The sequence below is a fragment of the Gymnodraco acuticeps genome, unplaced genomic scaffold, assembly GCF_902827175.1.
Source record: "Gymnodraco acuticeps unplaced genomic scaffold, fGymAcu1.1, whole genome shotgun sequence".
Classification (NCBI taxonomy): Eukaryota; Metazoa; Chordata; class Actinopteri; order Perciformes; family Bathydraconidae; genus Gymnodraco; species Gymnodraco acuticeps.
Window position 1 is genome coordinate 174,851 of NW_022990710.1, and position 25,161 is coordinate 200,011.

Genomic DNA, 25,161 nt, shown 5'->3' on the forward strand with positions numbered 1-25,161 from the left:
TCTTTGGGTACTTTTCCCTGTTTTATGGAGAGGTTAATTATGTGAGCTATGACTGGTGAGATGGCGGTTGCTGTGTCTCTGAGGAATTTGGAGGGGATATTGTCGTGGCCAGTGGCCTTGTTAGGTTGGAGGGCGCTCAGTTTAATGAGTACCTCTGCTGTTGTTACCCTTGCTAGACTGAAATCATCTTTGCGTACCCCTAGGTTTTTGTAGTAGGTCATGATGTGATCTACTCCAAAAAGCCCTGAGTGGGAGGGTAATTTATTTACAAGAGTTGTGGCTATGTTTGTGAAAAAAATGTTCAAGTACTTGGCCACATCCAGTTTGTCTGTGATGAGCCTGTTATCTGTCTTCATATTTAAGTTAGAAAATCTCGTTTTGAGTTTTTTACTGCAGCCAAGCTGGTTATTGAGTAATTTCCAAAGTTCACGGGGTTTATTTTTGTTTTCCTCAGTTTTGACATTGATGAAATTCTTTTTGGCAGTTTTGATCATGGAGCTTACGTCATTTCTTAGTCTGTTTCTTTCAAATTTTAGTTCAGTCACGTGAGCCTGGAGTTCACTGCTCGTGCTTTTGGAAAGCATTGACTGACTTTTATGAAACTCAGAGCATTTTTTGTCTCTGGTTTTCATGGCGGTCAGTATGCCGGAGTGCATCCACGGCTCAGCGCAATTTTTTACCCTGGTTGTTCTTAGGGGGGCCAAATCATTGAGTATTGCAGAGAATTTGTTTTTGAAACCAAGCCATGTTTCTTCAACTTGTGTACCACTGAGCTCATCTGACCAGTCCAGGCTCTCCAGTTCTAGGTTAAAGGCCTCGCTAGAGTAGTGTTTGAGGTCTCTAGATATGACTGTTTTGTGACAGCCGGCCCTTTGTTTTAGCTTTTTGCGGGTACAGAATATCATATAATGATCACTTAACCCGCATGCTATAACCCCTTTACTGGAGATCCTGGACTTGTCAGAGGTCAGAATGAGATCAATGGTAGTTTGTGTTGTTTCACATACCCGGGTGGGTTGGGTGATTAGCTGGCTGAAGCCGTGCAGATCACAAATCCTACTGAAGGACTTGAAGACGGACGTGTCTTTACGTTGCATATCCGTGTTCCAGTCTCCAATAATAATTGTCTCTACATCCCCCACATCAGCCAAACACCCATCTAATGTATCATAAAAGTCACTCTGTTCCGGTGGTCTATAGATTGTCCCGACTATTACAGATTTAGCATTGTCAAAAAGAATTTCAACCCACACAGATTCAATATTTTCATGATGCAGGTCAGTACGGTTTTTGAAATTGGTGTCTTTATGTATGTACATGCAGACACCACCTCCATTCACGTTCCTGTCCCTTCTCACTACAAGATAATCTTCAATTTCAATCTCTGAATCTGTAATGGAATTGTCCAATTTGGTCTCAGAAAAGCATAATATGCTTGCCTTACCGTTCATGAATAGCTGCCTGAGTTCAGCCAGTTTGTGTCTCAGGCTGTTAGTGTTCAGATGAAAAATATGTAGTCCATTTTTGTTGCTTAAATGCACAATGTCGTCAGCTTGCAGATATTTGTCTTTGTCCGTTACAGCAACCGGCTTGAGGCCTGCCGTGGTGTTTGGAGAGGTGGGGTGGTGGTGGGGGGAGGGAGGCTCCGTTGTAGCTTTAGCCGTTGATATGCTAGCAGGGTGGCTAACAACATGTCGGATATTTGTTCCCTCGGATCTCGGTTCTCTTCCTCTCGTCACTGCCTCATGCGTGTCTGTCTGCCAAGGCGTCCCCGGGCAAATCTCGAAGTCTCCGTTAATTCCTCGGTCTCCGCTGTCTCCACGGTCTCTGTTGTCGTCGCGTAGTTGTTGCTGCAGCGGAAGAGATGCTAATTGTGATGCTAGCTCCTCGAGCCTGCAGGACTGGCTTCTTGTCTGCACCGGGCCCGGATTCAGATGGATGTCTCCCGCTAACAATAAGACCAAGACGATCATACTTCTTCGGTCTAGTTTGCCTGACGAGGGTAGGGCTGGAGCTATTGGAGCTACAACGAGCCGTTAAAGGCAGAGAGTGAAATTCAGTGAATACACGTAGTTTACAGAGATGCTGTTTGAGAAACCAATGTGAGTTGCGTTTATCTTTACCCATGGATAAGAACGGATCCATATCGTCTTACTGCCATCCCACGGAGCTGTAATAATGGATATATTGCACATGTTTGCTGTAATTCATTATCATACTACATGGGCTGTATGATTAAATCTTGTACCCTAAATGTTGTATTAAATAAAGTTAATATTACCGACATTATTAACGTCCCTGTAGCTTCGTATTGCACTAAGAAGCTTATTGCACTGTAGGCCTATATAAATATATATATATACAGTGCAATAATTATTTCATGCTAAATGAAGCTCTGTTGGATATCACTAGATCCTGTTACAGCGTAATATAAGTACATAACGATTGATGTGTACATTAGCATCATTACTAGCTAGCTGCTAACTGCCGCCTCGTTCATATCAAATCCATGATAACAACAACCATTACCATGCTGTCATGAACGCGCGGTGCTGTTACGTGTACGCAAATTGACGTGCTTGATGTGAACGAGCATTTTGGTTAAAGTTGCGCATGCTCTATGAGCGCATATGCGGGTACTTCTCAGGCATGCTGGGTAATCTGTGACGTTTCACTCTCTCAAAAGGTGGGCCATTTTATCATCATGCGCTAATGAGCAGCTCTCATAGGAATGAATGAGGCCCCGCCTCCCACGCTGTATCCAGTTCTTATTATACATCCATGGCCCATACTGGCGTCAGTAAAAAAGGTTTTCCCCCCAAAGCGCAAATGTCAAACTCCGCCTATGCATCAGACTACAAAGTATAAATCCACTAATTAATCATTAAGATACCTGGAAGAATATAAAGTAATATAAATAAACCCCAGCTTTACCAAGAGCAACATTAAAGTGATTAACACAGTTATGCATCAATAATTACAATATAACAATATCATGTATGAGTCTGAAACGTACGGAAGAGGATTAGGGCCACATAAAACATTTTTTTGTGAGGATTTGAAAAAAATATTATTATTTTTTGTTCTGAGAAAAAAGTCAGAATTCTGACTTTAATCTTAGAATTCTGACTTTTTTCTCAGAACAAAAAAACTTTTTTTTTTTTGGGAGAAAAAAGTCAGAATTCTGACTTTAATCTCAGAATTCTGACTTTAATCTCAGAATTCTGACTTTTTTCTCAGAACAAAAAAACATTTTTTTTTTGGGAGAAAAAAAGTCAGAATTCTGACTTTAATCTCAGAATTCTGATTTTAATCTCAGAATTCTGACTTTTTTCTCAGAAATACCGGTAACTGTAGAACCAGCTTCACTGCGATTTACACATTGCAGTAGGCAACAATGGAGGACGTGAGTGAATTTCTGCGCGCCAGAGGGGTCCAAGAGGAAACCATAATAAATCATTTTACAACCATCTGCAATGTGTAAATCGCAGTGAAGCTGGTTCTACAGTTACCGGTATTTCTGACTTTTTTCTCCCAAATAAAATGTTTTTTTTTTGTTCTGAGAAAAAAGTCAGAATTCTGACTTTTTTTCTCCCAAAAAAATATTTTTTTTTTGTTCTGAGATCAAAGTCAGAATTCTGAGATTAAAGTCAGAATTCTGACTTTTTTTCTCCCAAAAAAAAAATGTTTTTTTGTTCTGAGAAAAAAGTCAGAATTCTGAGATTAAAGTCAGAATTCTGACTTTTTTCTCAGAACAACATTTTTTTTTTTTTTTTTAAATCCTCACAAAAAATTGTTTTATGTGGCCCTAATCCTCTTCCGTATAAATGGGCCATACTGCATGATAAATGCTTTTCCTTTTTGTACTTAGCGTATCTTTTTATGATAATATGTTTTACTTTTACTTCATATCTGAGTACTTCTTCCATCTCCAAATTACTAAATTGTGCAAATATGCTTTCATCGACTGCACAATTACGTCACTGCGTCAACGCCGGTGAGTGTGCGTCGGGACGGGGGGGCACGGAACGCACGGAACTGCTGTAGGGTCGACGAATAATTGGAGATGAAGAAGATGGAAAATAAACCAGCGGTTTTAGAATTGTAGCGGTAAATTGATAATAGAACAATTATTTGTAGCCTCGCTTTAAAGCGAATGTTATATGAGAACCCTTGGAGAAAGTGCTTTAATCGCAGTGAGGTAGCGAATGTAGGGAGAGCTGGGGAGGGCTGTAGCTGCTGGTTTTTTTTGGAGAGGGAAAACAACATGGCTGCGGTGGAGCTCGAATGGATCCCAGAAACACTGTACAACACGGCTATCTCGGCTGTGGTGGACAACTACAGCCGGTCAAGAAGGGACATACGGTCGCTCCCAGAAAATATACAGTTCGATGTATATTATAAGGTACGTTAAGATTTACAAAGAGGCTTAGGCATATGACACCCCACACTCGTACAGGCTGTACGAGTTTGTGTAATCAGCAGCTACCATTGCTACTTACGTTAGCTTACGTTACATTACGATAGAGTTACCCTAGTTTCTGCAGAAGGGACAATATGTTTTTGTTGGTTAGGCGAACTAATGTTAAGCGTTAGCTTACTCACCCTTACAATGTCCAAAAATACAGTATATCTCGTATGAATATCTGTATGATAAACGTTGTTGACAATGAAGCCATGAACGCCATCGATCCTGTAGCTAGTTTATGACACCAGCGAGCCATCCTGTAGCCATACATGAATGTTGTGGCAATGTTGTCATGTACATAAAAAAGGTAAAAGTTGGTTAAAAATGAATGTGGACCACAACAAAACCATAAATAATCTACTAAAAAACACAGCGTCAGTTGTTACAATATATCTCAGTCTGTTCAGGTCAGATATGAATTTGCCACAGACAACAACCTCTAAACAGCAACAAAACCATGATTGTGGCCCCTACGACATTTAATTAAATGCCACATTAAAATTGAGGATATAAAAACGACATTATCATATTCAGGGCCTTAACCAGGCACCAAAACTACTCAAGGACTGTACTTAAGTACAATTGTGAGGGACTTATGAATGTTTTGCTACTTTGTACTTCTCCCCCACTACAATTCAGAGGTTTATCGTGTACTTTTACTCCACAACATTAATCTAATACCTTTTGGTTATGTTGCAGATTTTGATTGATGATGTGAAATATAATCATCAATTACATTTGATTTTAGTTACACCTGGAATAAATTCACAAGCTACCCTGCAGTATACACAGTCATTAAATGTAGCTGCAACTTTACCAGCGTTGATAGCACTTTAATGCATCGATAATTATAATCAAAACATAATATATATTTTTCTGAATGTGCCATTCTGCATATTGCTGGCTTTTACTTTTGGTAAACTAAGTATAGTAAAATATATGAGTACTTCTTCCACCTCTGTTAATTGTTGATACAGAATTGAGTGCTGACATCAAACTGTTTATGAACTAATGCCATCGGCACTGTCATGTGATTAACAAACAAAAAAAGATGTTGGCAGCAGCAACAAAACGGGAAAAAAGGATATTTTGACAGCTGACTGAATCAAATCTTTCAGACAGCTGAAGGGTAGAATCACATTTTCCTCCTCTCCACACCTATTAACAAAACTGAAAAATAGAATATTTCTTGGTTATTTAGTGATGTATCCATTATTAACTGATGGAACCCAATATATAAAACGTCAAAAAGAAATTAGTACGGTAAAGTTCAGTAGACATTTTACAAACCACCAGTATTTATCTGCAAGAGTGTAGGTTTATTGATGGGCATGAAAACATCCCATTCACAAGACAGGATGTCACTGTGGAATAACCCTCACCTTCACTTCAAGGTTATAGTAAAGTCATAAAGTTAAAATATGTACACAAAATCATCACATAGAAAATGTATTAGACATCTACAGGGGGACATTTTTATAAAGGCTATATAAACATGCACTATTTAAAGAATGTACTTTTTACTGTGAAACCTCTGGTTTACTTGGAGACAACACAATGTTTTAAACAACATTGCAGCTGTTTTGCAAGTGTTTCTGTCTGAACTACATTTGACCCATTTGTGTGATAGTTCTGTCACCATATGTAGACTGTAGTTGACACTGCTAGTTAAGTTTTGTTTATACTCCCTTTCTCTTGCTCAGACACTCACCATTTCTAAACAGTCGCTTTCTGTCATCCCTTCAAATCTAGCACTCTGTCTAGTCCTGTTTGACATGTGTTCCTTGTTTAACGCACAGACACACCCTAAATGTCCAAGTATTGGAATGATCAGACGAGATGAAGACAAACATTTGAAAAAGCCCATATGTGGGCCCTCTTGACTCAAGTTGTTTTCTGTTACTCTTCTCATGCACTGATTCCCTGAAGTTGAACAGCCAAACCGAGTCATTCCACTCACTGGTGGGCTCCACTGCAGATTCAACATGCTGAAACAGTGACAAATGTGCAGACTAATGCCAGCAGTGCTGGAAAACGATAGCCTGGTGTCGGCCACCAGCCGGCCATCGCTTAGTTTGTCAGGGCATTAATGGAGAAATTGGAAACCATTTTTGACAGATATACATTGGATATGATAAATATACTAGTTGTATTGTTTTAAATGCTCTAAAACTCACTCAATGGTATACTGTTTCACGCTTATATTGTTTTATGCCACAAACGTGGTTATTAAAAACCGGTTAACATGATATGGAGAACAAATGACCTTCCTTGATAAATTGGCTGCTTGTAAAGCAGTATGACTTTATCTGTGGATTGGGCTGAATATGACTCTTATGTAGACCCACTACTGAAACTAGCTGTGTCCCCAGATAGACCCCAGCACACAGAGCCACAGCATATATCTAGTTCCAACTCAGTGCATTGTGATGACAGGCTAGACATCAGCCATTTTTTTGTTTAAACTCCTGATCAGCAGAGAGCATTTTCTAAAGCATCCCCTAAAATACACCCGTAATAGAGACCAGAGAACTTTGACACAGAGATGCCATCACACTGCTGGTCACACATACGAAGACGTTGCTTTTTAACACACCAATATTGTGTGTTTGGGTGTACCCAGCTGTTCTGACTTTTCCTGATAATCAGACATTGGCTCATATCTGTGACTACCTCGGATGCCAAGCAGCGGAGCAACTCTGTCTGCCCATTTAGTTTCCGTAACTATTAGGGGTGTAACGGTTCACAAACATTTCGGTTCGGTACGTACCTCGGTTTTTTGGTCACGGTTCGGTTCGGTACGTTTTCGGTACAGCAGAATTTTTTTTCACAGAACAAAACATATATATATATTTTTTTTTTAAAAATTATTATTAAACTGTGAATAATGTATTCACTCAAATAAATACAAAATAAAATAAACATTAAGGTGCAGCATTTCGATGAACTGAAATAATCTGTATTTGAACTTTACTGTAGGCTACTAGTACTCACAAAACATAAACTATTAGTTTTGGGTTTTTAATTATTATTAAACTGTGAATATTCACTCAAATAAATACAAAATATAATAAAATAAACATTAAGGTGCAGCTTTTCGATGAACTGAAATAATCTGTATTTGAACTGAACTGTACTAGTTCCTAAGCAGCCAGTTTGACATTAGGACTTGCTTGTCATTGTATTTTCATGTTTTTTTTAAAGAAAGATGAACTTGTCCACATTGCTTGCTGAAATGGCAGATCTGCTGGCACTAACAATGTCTCCTGCTGTGGAGAACACCCTCTCGCTAGGGACAGAGGTAGCAGATACAGCCAGGTAGCGCTTTGCTAACATGGCAACATAAGGATATTTGGTGTTTGTAATAGCTTTGGCTCGGTCTGAACTCTCTGCGAGTGGTGGAGGCTTAAATGCTAGTGGGAGTTGGGTTTGCACTTCAGTCTTTTTTCTTTTGGTACCGGTGATATTCACGTTCGGGTGATGCCTTTTCAAGAGTGTGCAAGTTTGATGTATTGCCAGCCGCGTAACCAATATTAATTGAACAATGCCGACAAACAGCTTTGGTTCGGTCCACCTGTCTTTGTCCGTCATCCTTGTACGTAACTGCGAAACCAAAATGTTCCCAAACCGGAGACTTCAATGATGCTGGAGGATTTTCGAGCTCAACTTTATCTGCGTTCGCCATTAATTTTCGACAGTTCCTCAAATTACTGACTACATTTGAACGCATCCCTCTGACCAGCTCTCATAGTAGGCCTCTCATCCAATGAAATGACTTGCTCGCTCTATGACGCGTTGAACCCAATGTGAGCAAATTACTCTGAATGCTGCGACGCAGCACCTGAGATTACTTCCAAAAAGTTGTTCACGTTCTCAATTTTTTACGTTTAACGTTATATTCGTTCGGTACACTTCGGTACACACCTGTACCGAACCGAAGGGCCCGTACCGAATAATTTCGGTACGGGTACGTGTACCGTTACACCCCTAGTAACTATCATACACAGTACAGGGCAGGCTGCATAAAATATGCTTAGAGTGAAAAGTTAGACAGAAACTTCAACATTGTAGTTACAGATCTCTCAGTTTTTCTGCACATTAGTATTCCAAACAGTTATTAACTTTAGACTGATCATTTTGCAGCTAATGGAAGAGTTGACATCTGAACTTTTGTCAGTGAGTGAACCACCTTATTCCTCAATCTGTATGTCTGTGTCTTTCAGCTTTACCAGCAGGGCCGGCTCTGCCAGCTGGGAGGAGAGTTCTGTGAGCTGGAGGTGTTTGCTAAAGTTCTGCGAGCTTCAGACAAAAGGTGAGAAAATCATGGGACTAAGTAAGAGGTGCCAAAAAAGTTGAAACATAGACCCATCAGTTATCTTAAAAACGCTTGAAGACTGGTCCCTTCCACATAGGGCTGTGCAATTTAATCGATCCTGCGATATATATCGATATTTAGTTTTCCGAGAAAGTATCGATATTTCAGCCGCGGGTATCGATACATTAAGTCTGATAACTGTGTTCGTTATTCTCGCGTCCAGGAGAGAAGCTTTAAAAAGGAGACTAATTGAGTCTCTGAGAAGGTTCAAATGTATACTTTAATTAATAAAAAGCGCGGTAATGTTACAAGCAGAAGATGGTTCAGTCAGAAAAACAGCTGTGTTCTGGCTCTTGTGAGCGAAGGGAAGAGAGCAAGCTCCATCTTTCCAGCTGTTAAATATCCTCTGCTGGCTCCTCCCTGTGGGCCGGTTGGCGCTGCTGGGGGCCGGCCCTCCACGTCTCCAATGTTTGTTGTTGCGCATTACAGAGGATTCAGACATTGTACATTAAATATATATCTAAACACGCCTTTTCTCCTCCTTATCTCTTTCATGACTTTTCATTTAATACATTTTAAACGCTGTAATCAATACTCTAAAAATACTTCACGGCTGGTATCATTTCCGGTAGTTCCGGATGTTGTCTCATGCTACCCACGTCTGTAAACAAACGTATTCAAATAAACTACCTTCATTTAATATTCAGCAATAATAATATCTCGACGTCTATAGTTGTAGTGTTGAAATCAGTAGGTTTCGGTGTGCAACACTCCGTGTCATATCGCTACTAAATTCACCTCTATAGTAAATGGTATATTAGCCACATGCTAAATGCTAACCGGAGATGAAGGATTTTCAGAATAAAAGCTTAACAACTGGTTGTGCACAAGAACTTCTGGTTTTTCAGTATAAAACAGCATTTAAACTGACGGTATGTTTAAGGTACTTTATGCCATCAAAACATTGATTTTAATTTCTAACAAGTCCCATTCAAATCCCCCGTGTTCCGCCACCTGCTGCACCTTTTAATTCTCCATTGTGATACTGCACTTTATGTACTTACGTTTCAAAGGCTTGTAAGCTACAGTTTGCACGGTTTCAATAAATGAAACTAATTTTCTCACCACATCTTTTGATTCATTTTGTCCAGCATTTGCAAGCTGTAGACTCTCTGTCAGAGCCATATATTGTATAATTGATGCTTTCAGTTGAATTAATTCAATCCAAGTCAATGGAACACTCAAGATGTCACCAAAATCACACTGTCCCTTTAAAATCATTCAGAAAATGATATAAGTGTATCGAATTATATCGAATCGTATCGTTGGCTGAATATCGTGATATATATCGTATCGTTGGCTGTGTATCGTATCGTATCGTGAGATTAGTGTATCGCTACAGCCCTACTTCCACAGTTGTTCATCAGAGCGGTTTATGCTGTATGTGCTGAAAACTGCATTATTTAATAGTGAATATGGTTGAATATTCTTAGCCTGATGTATTTATTTAGTTAAATCACCACAACCAAATATGTTTTGTATAAATAATTAAGCCAAACATGTACTGCATACCCTTTTAAATTTAAACTTCACCTTAGGAAAACGATTTGAAAATTAGGCGAATGCTTCTAACCCTCTGCTTGGTAAAATGAAACTCCTTAGGTGAAGGTACGTTATTGATGTTCTTTCTACAATGTTATTTGTGTGTTGTTGCTTTTACCCTTGATTGATGGGCTTAACGAGAAATTATAGTAGAAGCTATGTTATTCACTGATTAGCAAGGTGTTGTGACGTTTAAACTACTGAGTTTTTTTTATTAGTAAAGGCTTATATGTAAAACCATTACCTTTTACAGTTATGCCTTTGGCTGACATGTTCCATCTCTTTGTCCTACCCACTGCAGACACCTCCTGCACCACTGCTTTCAAGCGCTAATGGACCACGGTGTGAAAGTGGCCTCGGTTCTGGCGAACTCCTTCAGCCGCCGCTGCTCCTACATCGCAGAGTCTGACGCCCATGTCAAAGAGAAGGCCATCCAGTTCGGCTTTGTGCTCGGTATGGGAAAACATTTTCACACAACTGTTCCTTTATCTCTCAATAAGCCATTTGTTCCTCACACTGATATTATCGTAGGGTTAGCTCATTGGAAGAAAAAAAATAGGGATGAGAGTTGGGCCAAATCTTAGCCAGCATTTCATCCATCCATCCATCTTCTCCCGCTTATCCGTGGTCGGGTCTCGGGGGTAGCAGTTCCAGCAGAGAGCCCCAAACTTTCTTTTCCCTGGCGACATCAACCAGCTCTGACTGGGGGATCCCAAGGCGCTCCCAGGCCAGCGAAGAGATATAATCCCTCCACCTGGTCCTAGGTCTACCCCTTGGTCTCTTTCCAGCTGGACGTGCCTGGAACGCCTCCCTAGGGAGGCGCCCAGGTGGCATCCTAACTAGGTGCCCGAACCACCTCAACTGGCTCCTTTCGACACGATGGAGGAGCGGTTCAACTCCGAGTCCCTCCCGGATGACTGAACTTCTCACCTTATCCCTAAGGGAGACACCAGCCACCCTGCGGAGAAAACCCATCTCGGCCGCTTGTATCCAGCATTTCATAATTATTTAAAATAGCTTAAATGGTCTTATTATAACACATGTAATACTACTATGGATGTACTATTAAGTAGAATAGATTAGGGATGGCACAAGAACTGTTATTTCCACACCAAGTCAATGCCCAAACTTTGAAAACATGCTGGTACTGCAGGTACAGTAGGTAACACAAGTACCAAAGGTAACAGGGGATTGGGACTAAGGGAGGCTGTGGCTCAGTGGCTTGTGTGCTGGACTTTGAATCAGGGGATAGCAGGTTCGAGTCCCACTGCAGTCAGCATGTCGTTGTGTCCCTGGGCAAGACACTTCACCCCAAATTGCTCCTGTGGGGATTGTCCACAGTACTGAATTTGAATTTGTAAGTCGCTTTGGATAAAAGTATCTAACAAACGTCATGTAATGTAAAAGAGTCCTTTTCATTGGGATAAAAACGCTAACATTTATATTATCGTTATCAGTCCTAAAAGCAGACAAATGTGGCTTGTTTGCCCTGGAGCGCAAATCTCCTTGAAAAATGCTGTTTGCTGTCGGCTATATCCATTTTGTTCATCAACACACTTGGACGTCACTATTTCATCAATAAACCCACGATGACCAATCCGATTTTAACCAACACAAATCCATGTGAAATCATAAAGAGTATGGCTAGTTATTATTGGATTTAAGCTTTTTGCAGAAACAGAAGCGGCTATTGACATTCAGTGAAGATTAGTTTTGGTCAAAGATAAAGTATAACGTCATCGTGATGTGTTCAAATGTCATCTTATTAGATTTAGATCATTTTGCCTAAACGTATTAAATAATCGTTGTTTAAGTAACACGTTTTTAAAGGAAATGGAAAATTGTTAAGAAAATAGAATTATGACCTGTTAAGCCATCTAGGAAGAAAGTGTATTTAAACAAAACAAAGTAGGACTTCTACATTTCTGCTATTGTGGTTATTGTGGTATTGACACTCATCCCCAAAACATACATGTAAAAGTGCAACACCAGAAATAATTGTTGGCTCTTATCCAAGAAAGGTACTCCAGGCCAAGCCTCTTGTCCTGGCTTGTTGATCAGTTGCTTGAAACTGCTTTCCACAGATAAGACCGTTTCACATCTTCTCACACTTTAATATAACCTTAGTTAAACACTGGATGTTTGTTGGTGTTAGAACGCTTTGGATGAGCTCCTACATAAGGTTCTACAGATATGTTGCTTCTACACACAGTTGGGGTGGAGATTTGTTATGAATAGAATTTGTATTTATGTATTTTCAAAAAAGATAATATGTTTTACCCACCAGTTAGATGCTAAATCTATTTCCCTCTGACCCTAGACAGCTCTATTAATCTGATTAATCCAATATGATTTTAGGTGGCTTCTTGTCGGATGCTGGCTGGTATGGAGATGCAGAGAAAGTGTTTTTGTCGTGCCTGCAGCTGTGCACGCTCCAGAGTGAAGTCCTCCACTGCTTCAGGGCTGTAGAATGCTGTGTCAGGTCAGTGTGAAAAAACCTATGGCCACCAGAGTTGACGGAATAGTTTTTTTTGTGTGCTTGTAATGGTCTCATGCCATGACACCAAATCAATAATGCAGAAGAAATATGCAATATGTTCGTAAATCGTGTTTAATACAGTCTTATGAACCCAAAATTAACACATTTGCCATGTTTTAATTGCACTAAAAATATCAAAAGGATGCCGAATAATTGACATGATACAAATGAGTAAAAACTCTTTATTAATGCTTTGGCCAGGTGTGCCTGCAGACACTTTTAAAATGCTTGTTTTCTGAATGAACATTGGAATGATCAAGCTAATCTAAGCTACCGTTGTAGTTCATCCACACTCATGGCATGTGAAAAAGGAGTAGCTATTTTATCTGTTATACCATAGAAAGTGAATTGTTTGTACACATACATTTATAAGCATCAATTTGGCCCGGTTTCTGCACAAATGTAAGGTTCTGTAGAGCCCTGGCTGCCATTGCCCTTATCCAACAACCCGTCAGTATGTCAGTGAAAACGGAGGAGAATCTCACCGCTGATTGGCTTTTACAAGCTAGCATTAAGAATTAGCATTATTTGCTTCACCCGGCGTGAATGCTTCTATCTTTGCATTGACCTTAACAAATGTTAACTCGTCCGTTGTGAACGCACCATTACATTCCCAATAAAGTAAAAAGAGTTTGAATAATGCCATTACCACAAAAATAAATATTTTTTGATCACTGACAGAAAGTTAAAGTCTCCTCAAAAGTGGTTGTTCTGTATCGGTGGTTGGACAGTCACACCTGAGATTGTTATTAACGTTTCCTCTGTCTACACAGGCTCCTTCATGTCCGTAATGGCAACTGTAAGTACCACCTGGGGGAGGAGACCTTCAAGCTCGCTCAATCCTACATGGACAAACTCGCCAAACATGGCCACCAGGCCAACAAGGCAGCGCTGTACGGCGAGCTGTGTGCCTTGCTCTTCGCCAAAAGCCACTATGATGAGGTAGGTCTGAACACCAGTGACTGAACAATTTGTATTATCTATATTATGTATCATTTAGAGTTGCACAATTTAGAAAGAAATGACTTAATGTGATTATATTGACTGATTTTGGTATTTCAATATAATAAGCATTATTTAAGGAAAAAGTATAATTGAAAATACATTAAAATAATATATTTATTCATGAATTCATTTGAATGTATTAAACCTGCAGAATACTGTTGTAGTCTAGGATATCTCTGCAGCACCGCAACTTAAAGAGGCCCTATTGTGCTTTTTGGGGTTTTCTCTTTCCTGTAGTGTGTTATATATTTTATTGTGCATGTAAATGGTTTGCAAAGGCTAAAATCCCTGTGTTCCCTGCCGAGGGAGTTTCTCTCCCACACACACACACACATACCCATATTGCCATTTCGATATATAAATAAAATGATAATTAGTTGTGCAGCCCTTATATTATTGACACTAAAGGAACTGTTTCATAGTGTCAGTTTAATGATTTCAACTGACTTGCTACATGTTTTTCCTGATGTTTCCAGGCATACCGGTGGTGTATAGAGGCCATGAAGGAAATCACTCCAGGGCTGCCTGCCAAAGTAGTGGTTGATGTCCTCCGGCAAGCTTCTAAGGTTTGTTGTGTTTGTTTAGATTACAAGTTTCTATTGAGTTAGTATTTGGGTTGCTGTGTTTTTGCAGAAAGTATCTAGAGAGCAGCTTTCTTCATAGTGTGACGTTTGTCTTTCCGCTGCAGGCCTGTGTGGTGAAGAGAGAGTTCAGGAAAGCCGAGCAGCTGATCAAACATGCAGTGTTTCTAGCGAGGTAACCTGCTGCGTCTTCTAAAGCCTAAACATTATTATTTTCATTTGTTATCATTGATTCTGACTGAATGTTTTGTGTCCTGCAGAGAACATTTTGGCCACAAGCACCCCAAATACTCCGACACGCTTCTAGATTACGGATTTTACTTATTAAACGTAGACAACATATGCCAATCAGTTGCTATATACCAGGTACGTGGAAGGATTAGCAACATGAATGTTTGCGTGTTATCTATATTTAATAAATGCCCTTTCTTTTTGTGCAAATCCCAGACGGCGCTGGACATCCGACAGTCTGTGTTTGGGGGGAAGAACATCCACGTTGCCACCGCCCATGAAGACCTCGCCTACTCCTCATATGTGCACCAGTATAGCTCTGGGAAATTTGACAACGCACTGTGAGTACAATAAATCTTACAATCTCACGACTGTTTCTAAACCAGCCAGCTCATTACATTAGACATTAGCTCCCTTAGAAATGTAGCACTTTGGCATTACACATACTGTGCTGCTCTGTTTTAAACTCACTGTACGGATGTATGTTGTGTTGCTTCATGCTTTGGCAAGTGCCATCATTGTGTATAATATCAAAAAGCAATGGTCATTTGAATGTGGGGTGTAACAAAGCAGGGTTTCCGTTAGCCGGTAATAATTAGGGATGCTCCGATCGATTGGCCGTCGATCATTATCGGCCGATATTCACTCTTAATAGTTTGATCGGTGCTCTCTATAAAGGCCGATCAGGAGAGCTGGATCTGATCGATATGGACATAAACGCGAGTGAAGTGTAACCGGACCAGAGAGAGAGAGATCAGATCAGCTGCTGAGTCTGACGGAGACTCAGCTCTGCATAATCACCTGAAGCCCCACCCTGCGAGTTGCATGAGAAACTGACGGGCTGTCAGGAGAGAGAGAGAGGGAGAGGGGGAAAGAGAGGATCCGTTTCTCCCGTGTTTTTATTCAAAGTTAATGTAAACTTTTGAATAATGTACTTTATCTACTACAAGTAGTTTGTTTGAATGTAATAATCATGTTGTTTGTTATTTGTGGAATCATTTATTGAAAAATGAATCTGAACTTTTCGATCTGTAACGATTATAAACTGAAGCAATATAAAAATGACTCCCATTAACTGAGTTTTAAACATCAGCATATCCGGTCATAGTCTGGTGATTACCTGCTAACGGAAACTCTGCTACACCATTCTTATTATTATTATTGAAACATGATCGGTAAGTTTCAAATTTGTCCTGTAAAATAAATTCTTTCCGGACATTTGACCGGCAACAATAAATCCTAGCGGAAACCCTGTAACAAAGATGATGTCAAAATGGCATGGATAGTGGTGTTTTTCTTGTATTTGTTAATTGATGCTAGTACACTATCTTGTTTCCAAAGGCCCTGTTTTAAAATTGGGTAAGGCTTTGACCTCTAACCCTGGTTTAAGGTTCCAAACAACTTCCACCAGGGGAAATACTTGACTTTCTTGGAAGTGTTTATCCTGAATCCAGCCAAATCTGAGTTGCCTGTTGACATGTATTTGTCTCTCAGATTTCATGCAGAACGTGCCATAGACATCATAACTCACATTCTTCCCGAGGACCATCTGCTGCTGGCCTCCTCCAAAAGAGTCAAAGGTAAAGCAAGTTTTGCAGACATGCTGGCCCTCTGCCCACTGTGCTGAGGGTTAGAGGCGAATGGCAGAAGAGGATCATGAGATGCTTTTTCGTCTAATTTAAAAAATGTTTAACTATACAAATTACATTTTTTATTTAAACAACTCTTCAAAGAATCAAATAAAACTACATCTAAAAGTAGTGAGTCATTGCTACAAAATATCTCTTTTTATCAGTTGAATGGTCAACAATACATAAGCTCTGAGGGGGCCATGAGTCAGCCATTGAATTAGTTTGAATGCGGACTATGCATGCAGTCCAGTGACTGTCATCACCACGGAGATATTGCTTGATAGTTTATTCTGAATTATTTTAGTTCACTTATTCCACAGTTCACTTTAACATAATCAAACAAAGTTCTCTCATTGATAAACATGTTTCCCTCGGCTGGGCCAGATGATTTGGCGTGCGTATTGAGTAAATACCATGAATGTCACAATACCAGAAATGTTGATGTCAAAACAAATGAGGTGAAATTCCACGATTCCGAAACACAGTAAAAGGAATTGTTACTCAACATAAACTCCTTTTTATTATATTTTAATATTGCTTTTTGGAAGAAAGTTAAGGTCATAAGTTCCTTTCCAATATCTATTCAATATTGTTCTGACTGTCAACTTAAGAGACAAAAAGATAACATTTGAACACATTAGGATAATTATATACTTAACCTTAGCCCATTTAACACGTTTTAAGTCAGTAGCCCCTCTGACAGCTATGGTTAACTTCAAAATGTTCTTATTATTATTATATTATTTTAATGCGCCGTCTCAAGTCCCCCCAACATACAATACTTACTTTGGAAAACTACTTTATTACTTTTGTTTTAAAAAATATAGCAATGTTTAAAAACTTTTTACTGGTATTACTGGTTCTCCTGACCCCCTTAGTTGCCGCTTAAAAGCGAATGAGAACAGTAAAGGGATGATGAATCTGAAATGTAAAAATGAACTTTGCGCAGCAAACCCTAACCCGACGCTGTGGCTCCGCTGTTAAACCCTGGGCAGAAGTCTGATCTCTGCTTCCTCATCTTCTTTTTCCCTCAGCTCTGATTCTGGAGGAAATCGCCATCGACTGCCACAATAAGGAGACAGAGGAGCGCCTCCTTCAAGAGGCTCATGACCTTCATCTGTCCTCCTTGCAGCTGGCCAAGAAGGCCTTTGGAGAGTTCAACGTCCAGACCGCCAAACACTACGGCAACCTGGGACGACTCTACCAGTCCATGAGGAAGTTCAAGGTAGGAGGAACGTGTGCATAGAACAATTAATTATTAAGGTAACATGAAACTAACTGAAAATAGCTCAACGGTTCTTGCCTTTCTTGGTATATAATGCAAAAATAATGCTAATCTAATATATAATGCAAGAGCTCACACTGCCACTACACACCATACAGCTGAAACAGTTACTGTATCTTGGCCTACTATGTGCAATATCTTCTAAACTCTATATATTGTTTGTGTAAAGAATACATCTTAATCTGAAGTTAATTTGAGGCTTAAGCAACTGAACTCAACGTAACTAGCCTCAAATCTCAAGATCAATTCACAAATATATATGTTATAACTTCTCATTTCTGATTTTTCAAGGGGCGTTATCAAGCTCACAGATTAGTCTTTTCGCTAGGAAGCAAAGTGACAGTCTTCTGTATAAAATTACCCATTCGTGTTTTCCTGTTGAGCTACAATTGAAGGACAGTTAGAAAAGAGTGAATGATGTGCTATAACCAACTTTGGAATACATAATGGACATATTTGGATGACGAAATATCGGTTTTAGACAAATCGTGGAAATCCTTGTTGCACATTACAAGCAGAGGTGTGGACTCGAGTCACATGACTTGGACTCGAGTCAGACTCGAGTCACACATTTTATGACTTGAGACTCGACTTGACAACATCACAAAAGACTTGCGACTCGACTTGGACTTGAACACCAATGACTCGGGACTTGACTTGGACTTGAGCCTTCTGACTTGAGGTCACTTGATACTTTAATTCAGAGGTCTCCGATCGCGAGCTGCCGCTAGAAGAGAAGACTCCCGTCGGGGAATGCAGAATCTTCAGCCGCTCCTACTCTTGCTGAGAATCCTTGCAGGCAGGGGCGGGTCTTTATTTAGCTGGGCCACCATGCGGCCAATCATATGCAAGGACACACTAGGTCATACCATTATGTGAAAGAAGGGTGGGGGGCACAGCATGTGTAGTGGTACAGGCCAGCTGCACAGAGCGACGGGGAGCCGGATTTAAATGCAAGCGCGTCGGAAAAAGTCAAGAAATTAGTGAAAACCGAAAAAAGAAGCAGCATCTGGCTGCTTGTCAATGATATTGGAGAAAGCAAAGCTGAGTGCAGGATTTGTAAAATGAAAATAACCTTCAGAGCAGGGTTTTGTTTTGGTAACCACTCAGGATTTATTGTCAGAGATGGGAGAAGTTCAGACAATTTAAAAAAAAGTTACAATCAGGGTTCCCGCGGGGTCTTAACAAGTCTTAAAAAGTCTTAAATTTGATAATCAGAATTTAAGGCCTTAAAAAGGTCTTAAATATGATTCAGAAGGTCTTAAAAATTATCGGATTTGAAAGGTACTTCTGCGTTGCGATAGCGTCTAAATGTGTTTTGGGGAAAATGTCCGGGCTGCAATTAACCAGTGCGGTAATAGCCTTTCAGTTCCCCCCAACAATTTGTATTGAATTAAATCAACATGGAACCAGTAATAACTAACTTTGTTTCCCCCGGCCCCTTATTGGAGAACACTCAGCTAGTAACCTATCAACCAAGCTTAAGCTCATGTAGCCTATCTTCGAATCTACTTACAAATCAATATGTGGAAGTGTAAGTTCAACCGTATTTGGTTGGAAAACATCTAATTTAGTGCTTGGTTGAAACCAGTGGAGGGAACGTGTTTGAAGCCCGCTGCACCTTTTGCAAAATAAATTGGTGTTTGTTTTGCTAATGTAGCGTTAGCTAGTGCAGCGTTAGCTAATGTAGCGTTAGTTAGTGCAGCAGCAGCTAATGTAGCGTTAGCTAGTGCAGCGTTAGCTAATGTAGCGTTAGCTAGTGCAGCAGCAGCTCCCGCAACAACACCGGGGGACCTCCGGGCGAAGTTTGGGTCTCCGTCAACCCTAAAAGCGGAGGTGCTGTAGACGCTAAATACCGCAGCTAAACACCAATCATACAACAGCAACGATGAAATAGTGTAGCCAAGGCAGCAGAGCTCTGAATATAGCTCTTGTCACTCTCTCTCACACACACACACACACACACACACACACACACACACACACACACACACACACACACACACACACACACACACACACACACACACACTAGGGATGTGCATCTCCATCACTGAGGCCGATGCGATGCGCATCTCGATACGTTGCCACGATACGATACATTAACGATACATTTGAAACACCAGGCGATGCGATACGATACGATTCACCCCTGTTGCGATACAGTTCGATACGATTTGATTCAACATTATGCGATTCGGTTCGATACGATTCAACACGATGCAAAAATAATACTTCAATATGGTACGACAGAGGATTTTTGTTTTATTCCTTATATGCAGCAAATCATACATTAACAAAAAAGTGCTTTATATATTTGGTACTACACATCCCATCATGCCGTTTATTTTTTTGCCTTTAAAAGCTCTCCAGAGTACAATGTTATAACACCTCACAGTTAAACAATGTAAGGCTGCATTGCTCATGATTAACAATGTGCAAATAACAGCTACCATAGTGCAATGCCCATACAGCTGCTGCCTGGTGTGCTTAACACTCATTCATAGGCTAACTCACTAGTGAGCAGAAAGCAGTGGGTTCTATATGAACAATAAAGAAAATAACCTTTCACAAACATGTATTTCATAACTGCTTACAGTAAGGAAGACATTTAAACTATTATTGGCCGTCACAGGCTGCTGTAAACTAAACACCACTCTCTCTGACAGAACACCTCACTGAGTGATTTAACTCTTTTCAGCCGCAGACCCCATGTCGCCTCTTTATGTGCGTCGCTAAGTTCCTCGTACTACTTGTGTACTTTAAAGCGACTCGGCATCGTTAACAATTTGCGAGCGATTTTTCAAGTTGACCGTCTGTAGTATATAGTGCCGCGCACATATACCATCAGGACGTTACTGATGGGGTGCGGCTGCGGAGTGATACTGTGTGTATACAAGCCCGCATCTAGGACGGATCTATGTATCATGGCTGTAGACCTGTTAAGTAATAAAGATACCTTATTACTCTCCATGACCTGCGGTCAACTATATAGCATAAAGGACTATTACACCGTCTTTCTTGAACAATCCGAAGTGTTGCCAAACGTTTGATATGTAGGTATTTTTCAGTGCGCTGTGTTTCTCTTTCTCCTCAACTTCCGTGTGTTTTGATAACTGAGACTCTCGGCCTCCGTAGTGGCGAAGCAAATATCAAAGATCGTCTCTGCTGAGCGTTGACAAGATGAGGGGATTTTATATGAATGAATCGTTTTTTTACCGATGCAAAGACGCTACGCCATCGATGCATCGCGAGTTCAACCCGGTTCAACCCAAACTGTAGCCGATGTGCACTCTTTCAACCGGTGCACTCGCATCTTGAACGTTTATGCCGGTGCACCGATGCGAATCGGTGAATCTTAACATCTCTAACACACACACACACACACACACACACACACACACACTAGGGCTGCTCGATTATGGCAATAATCAAGATTATGTTGGTCAATAATTAATATCACGATTATTAAATATGATTATTCATTGACTTTGAAAACATCCATTTATTGAACTTTAAAACAAATAATAATTTGAACAGTATCTTTTTAACTGTTGATTACCCTGAACGTATAATTCCACTGAAAAACCAATACAAAAATTAATTAAATAAATGATACATTACTAAAAAATTCATTAGATCAAATATGTTGTAGTGCACTGTCACAACCTAGCAAAGCAAAATAATCGTTTTTTCCGATTATGTTGTTTTCGTAATTGTGGCAGGCCAAAATCGTAATTGCGATTAAAATATGATTAATTGCACAGCCCTAACACACACACACACATACACACTTTTTGTCTAACACGCTAACACAGTTCTGTACTGTTATGCTGTTGTGTTCAGTCATTGTTCTTATGTTGAACATGAATACATTTACTTTGTAAGTGATTATGGGACGTATTTCTTCTTTATATACATTTTCCTTCATACTTTATTGCCGTGAAATAGGTCTTAAATTCTATTCAAAGTGGTCTTAAAAAGGTGTTAAAAAGTCTTAAATTTGAGTTGGCGAAACCTGCAGGAACCCTGTACAATAAAAAGTCCTGCATTCAAAATGTTACAAGTAAAAGTATTAGCATCAAAATATACTTAAAGTACCACCTGCAGAGGGATCTAGATTCAGGTGTTCTTTTCCCCGCCTCGCTGCACATTATCCCTTGCATAAAGATAGATTGTGGGTCCCTTATAACATGTTGTACACAGTGGAAATAAACATTCTGGTTACCTCAACATCAGGGATCTTATTCATTAAACTCCTTCTGAATCAAACCGTCACGGTAGCCTTACCTTACTGATCCCTCTTAAATTAGAAAAACACACGTTACTTTACCAGCAGAGAGAAAATGGATTATTAAATTATTAATGTGACTAATAAAGAGCAATTTGATTATTAAGTATTATTCTGTTGATCGATGTCATTACATTTGGTGAAAAGCACATAATGACTTGTTTATGACTCGTTTTGTCAAAGTTTAGGACTTGACTTGAACTTGCCCATCCTGACTTGAGACTTGACTCGGACTTGAGCGCAAAGACTTGAGACTTGACTCGGACTTGCAAAACAATGACTTGAGACTTGACTCGGACTTGAGCGCAAAGACTTGAGACTTGACTCGGACTTGCAAAACAATGACTTGGTCCCACCTCTGATTACAAGTACTGAGAATGTCATCCCCCATAATTTACATTAGGCACATTTACACCGCAGTACTTTTCCCACAAAGGTTCATGAGAACTTAGTTCATGAGAACTCTTTAGTTCTCATGAACTACAGATCGCGTTCACACCAGAATAAGTTCCCTGGGGGAGGATTAGGCAAATGAAGCCGCTGACGTCACTTCTTCTTCTTCTGCTTTGGGTTTACTGGCAGGCCGCAAACCACTTCACGGCGTATACTGCCACCCGAAGTCCCCGGCCGGAAGTCCCCGGAGTTGGGGACTGGCTTCAGTAGAAGCTGCTGGGACTCCCAGCAGCTTCTACTGAAGCCTTCTGAGTAAATCGCCAGAACGCCGACGCCTCCTCATCTCCACCGCTCCCATGTTTTATTTTGTGTTGCCATAAGTTAGTCTCTCTGCGTTTGTGCGCTGGGCTAATGCTAATGCGAGGATAATAAAATGGCGGCTTCACGAAAGTACCTGCTCTCTAACGGGGACGGAAAAGGGGGTAAAAAAGGTTCTGATGCGATGTGAACGCGGCTATTGAAAATGATATTTGAAATGCCACAATTAAAAGGAAGTATGATTTGAAGGAATCAAAACCTGCTTGAATTTCAATATGGGTTTTGTTTTAAGATATGACTGTGGAAAACTCAAAGCAGGTGTGTGTTCATTCATGTAATCAGGAGGCGGAGGAGATGCACATCAAAGCCATCCAGATCAAGGAGCAGCTTCTGGGCCATGAGGACTACGAAGTGGCTCTGTCTGTGGGTCACCTGGCCTCCCTCTACAACTACGACATGAACCAGTACGACGACGCAGAGCGGCTCTACCTGCGCTCCATCGCTATCGGTCAGACAGGGAGGGGGTGCATGCTTTTTGGGGTTTTCCTTTCTTTTTGGGGTGTGTTATATAGGTTATGCATGTACATGGTCTGTAAAGGCTTAAGTCCCCCTCCTGCTGCCTGAAAACGCCTCCATCCGACTCCTGAGTTCACTTCTGTAACATAGTGACATCACTATGTAACACTCACGCATCTATTGGCTAGCGCTTCAACACATTGTTAGTGATAGGCTAAGGGGCGGGACAGCTCTAAGCAGTTGACCAGTCACAACAGATCAGGCTAGCTAACCAATCAGCAGACTGGGCTCTGGTTTCAGGCAGAGGGTGAAAAGATGTGCTGCAGCACAGGCAGTACGAGAAAAATAAAGGGCTTTTTGAACATTAAAGCAGAGAGACATGTCACACTTGAGGCTCAAAATACAAATATGAACCTGAACATTAGCATAATAGGGCCCCTTTAAGGTTATCCCCGACGAGGACTAATTTTGTTATAAACTAGTTTTTATTTGCGGTAGAAGTGTGTTACTAATAATTGATGGATTGTTAATAATTATTTATGATTATTTTCACTTCACAGGTAGAGGCACAAAATACAAATATGAACCTGAATATTTGCATAATATATCCTCTTTAAATACTAGTCCAACCAATGATGAACATTTTGTACGTCTTCGTTTTGGATGATTTTTGAATGACTTAACAGCTTTTAGTTTGTTCTAAGTGCCAAAATACTTCTCACTCTTTCATGATGTGCTTTATCCCTGCTGTCCTTGTATGGAAGCTTCTGCCTCTGAAAGCTGACATGTGTTGTTTAAGCACTTCTATTAGAAACGAGCTGTATGAAGGAAGTCCATTTACCATTTCTCCTGTTCTATCACAGGTAAGAAGCTGTTTGGAGAGGGCTACAGTGGGCTGGAGTACGACTACAGAGGCCTGATCAAACTCTACAACTCAGTGGGAAACTACGAGAAGGTGTTTGAATACCACAACGTACTGTCCAACTGGAACAGGCTGAGGGACCGGCAGTTTGCCGTGGCAGACGCCCTGGAGGACGTCAACACTACGCCCCAGCAGACCCAGGAGGTGGTACAAGCTTTCCTATTGGCCCAGAGCATGGGCCCCACCCGGCCCTGTCTCGGCTGATTCCACAAAGAAAAATGAAAGACATGTGGGCTTAAGCCTGATGAGGACACTTACTGAGCCCAAATGTGTTGGGTTCAGTAGTAATGCACAGAAAATTCAAGCATCATCGGCGAGTCGGTTGGCTTTACGGTCACTGCAGCTGCTAGTACACACACACACAGACATACACACACACATTTAGTCGTGGAATAAAAACGTAGAGAAGAGACTGTTATCAAACCTCATCGACATTCACAAAAAACCACCAAGATGCAACTCCAGGCTGGAAGCAGCGTCACCCCACAGAGCAGACTGTTGTATTACTCCGAGAGAAAGAGGAAATCGAGAAAAAGAAGGAAACCTCAAGCATCCTGTAAGGGTGATCTCTTCTCTCGTCTCGCTCGCCTTTTTCGTTTCAATTTAGCTTTTTGTATTTGAACCAGTGTAGCTCTGAATGCCATGAGATTCATCATCACAGATCCAACAACCATGTTCTCCAGGGCTATTTACACCACAGTATCTGGCCCCTCAGCCATCTGTGGAAAACCATTTTTAACACACATCCATCATCAACATCATCATTTGGTGGATCAGCGATGGAAAATGTCAGCTTTTTTTGACACTTGTACAGTAAAATAATACAGCCGATTGTACACTTGTTTTTTTTTTCCTTTGCAAAAAAGAAAAGAAAGTGGACCCTTAGGAACTCGTGTTGTGGACTGCTTGTTGGAGAGAGATTACAAACAGTGGAATGTGTTCAACCTGTTGGTATATTGTTACACATAAAAGACGCTTCACAGTTCTTGTTTCAATATATTTAATCTTTTTTTCTCCAGCTTAGTACTGAAAATAATTAAAATGCCAACAATTGATATACAAAA

At 40.4% G+C, this 25,161-nt stretch overlaps 1 protein-coding gene across 1 annotated transcript; it reads left to right on the top strand.

Moving 5' to 3' along the window:
* Positions 1–3,997: 3,997 nt before the first annotated feature.
* LOC117556313 (amyloid protein-binding protein 2) lies at positions 3,998–25,161 on the top strand. Its single transcript, XM_034231623.1, has 13 exons — positions 3,998–4,405; positions 8,692–8,780; positions 10,687–10,838; positions 12,744–12,867; positions 13,698–13,866; positions 14,406–14,495; positions 14,618–14,685; positions 14,771–14,876; positions 14,958–15,082; positions 16,236–16,321; positions 17,407–17,597; positions 23,002–23,167; positions 24,039–25,161. Exons 1-13 carry the CDS (start codon positions 4,157–4,159, stop codon positions 24,299–24,301), a joined length of 1,878 nt encoding a protein of 625 aa, XP_034087514.1. The 5' UTR covers positions 3,998–4,156; the 3' UTR covers positions 24,302–25,161.

Excerpts from the sequence above, each read along its gene's own strand:
- LOC117556313 (XM_034231623.1), top strand. The coding sequence starts at position 4,157 with ATGTTATATGAGAACCCTTGGAGAAAGTGCTTTAATCGCAGTGAGGTA. Across the intron at positions 13,867-14,405 it reads CCAAAAGCCACTATGATGAG|GCATACCGGTGGTGTATAGA; the intron begins GTAGGTCTGAAC and ends TGATGTTTCCAG. Across the intron at positions 14,686-14,770 it reads CATGCAGTGTTTCTAGCGAG|AGAACATTTTGGCCACAAGC; the intron begins GTAACCTGCTGC and ends TGTGTCCTGCAG.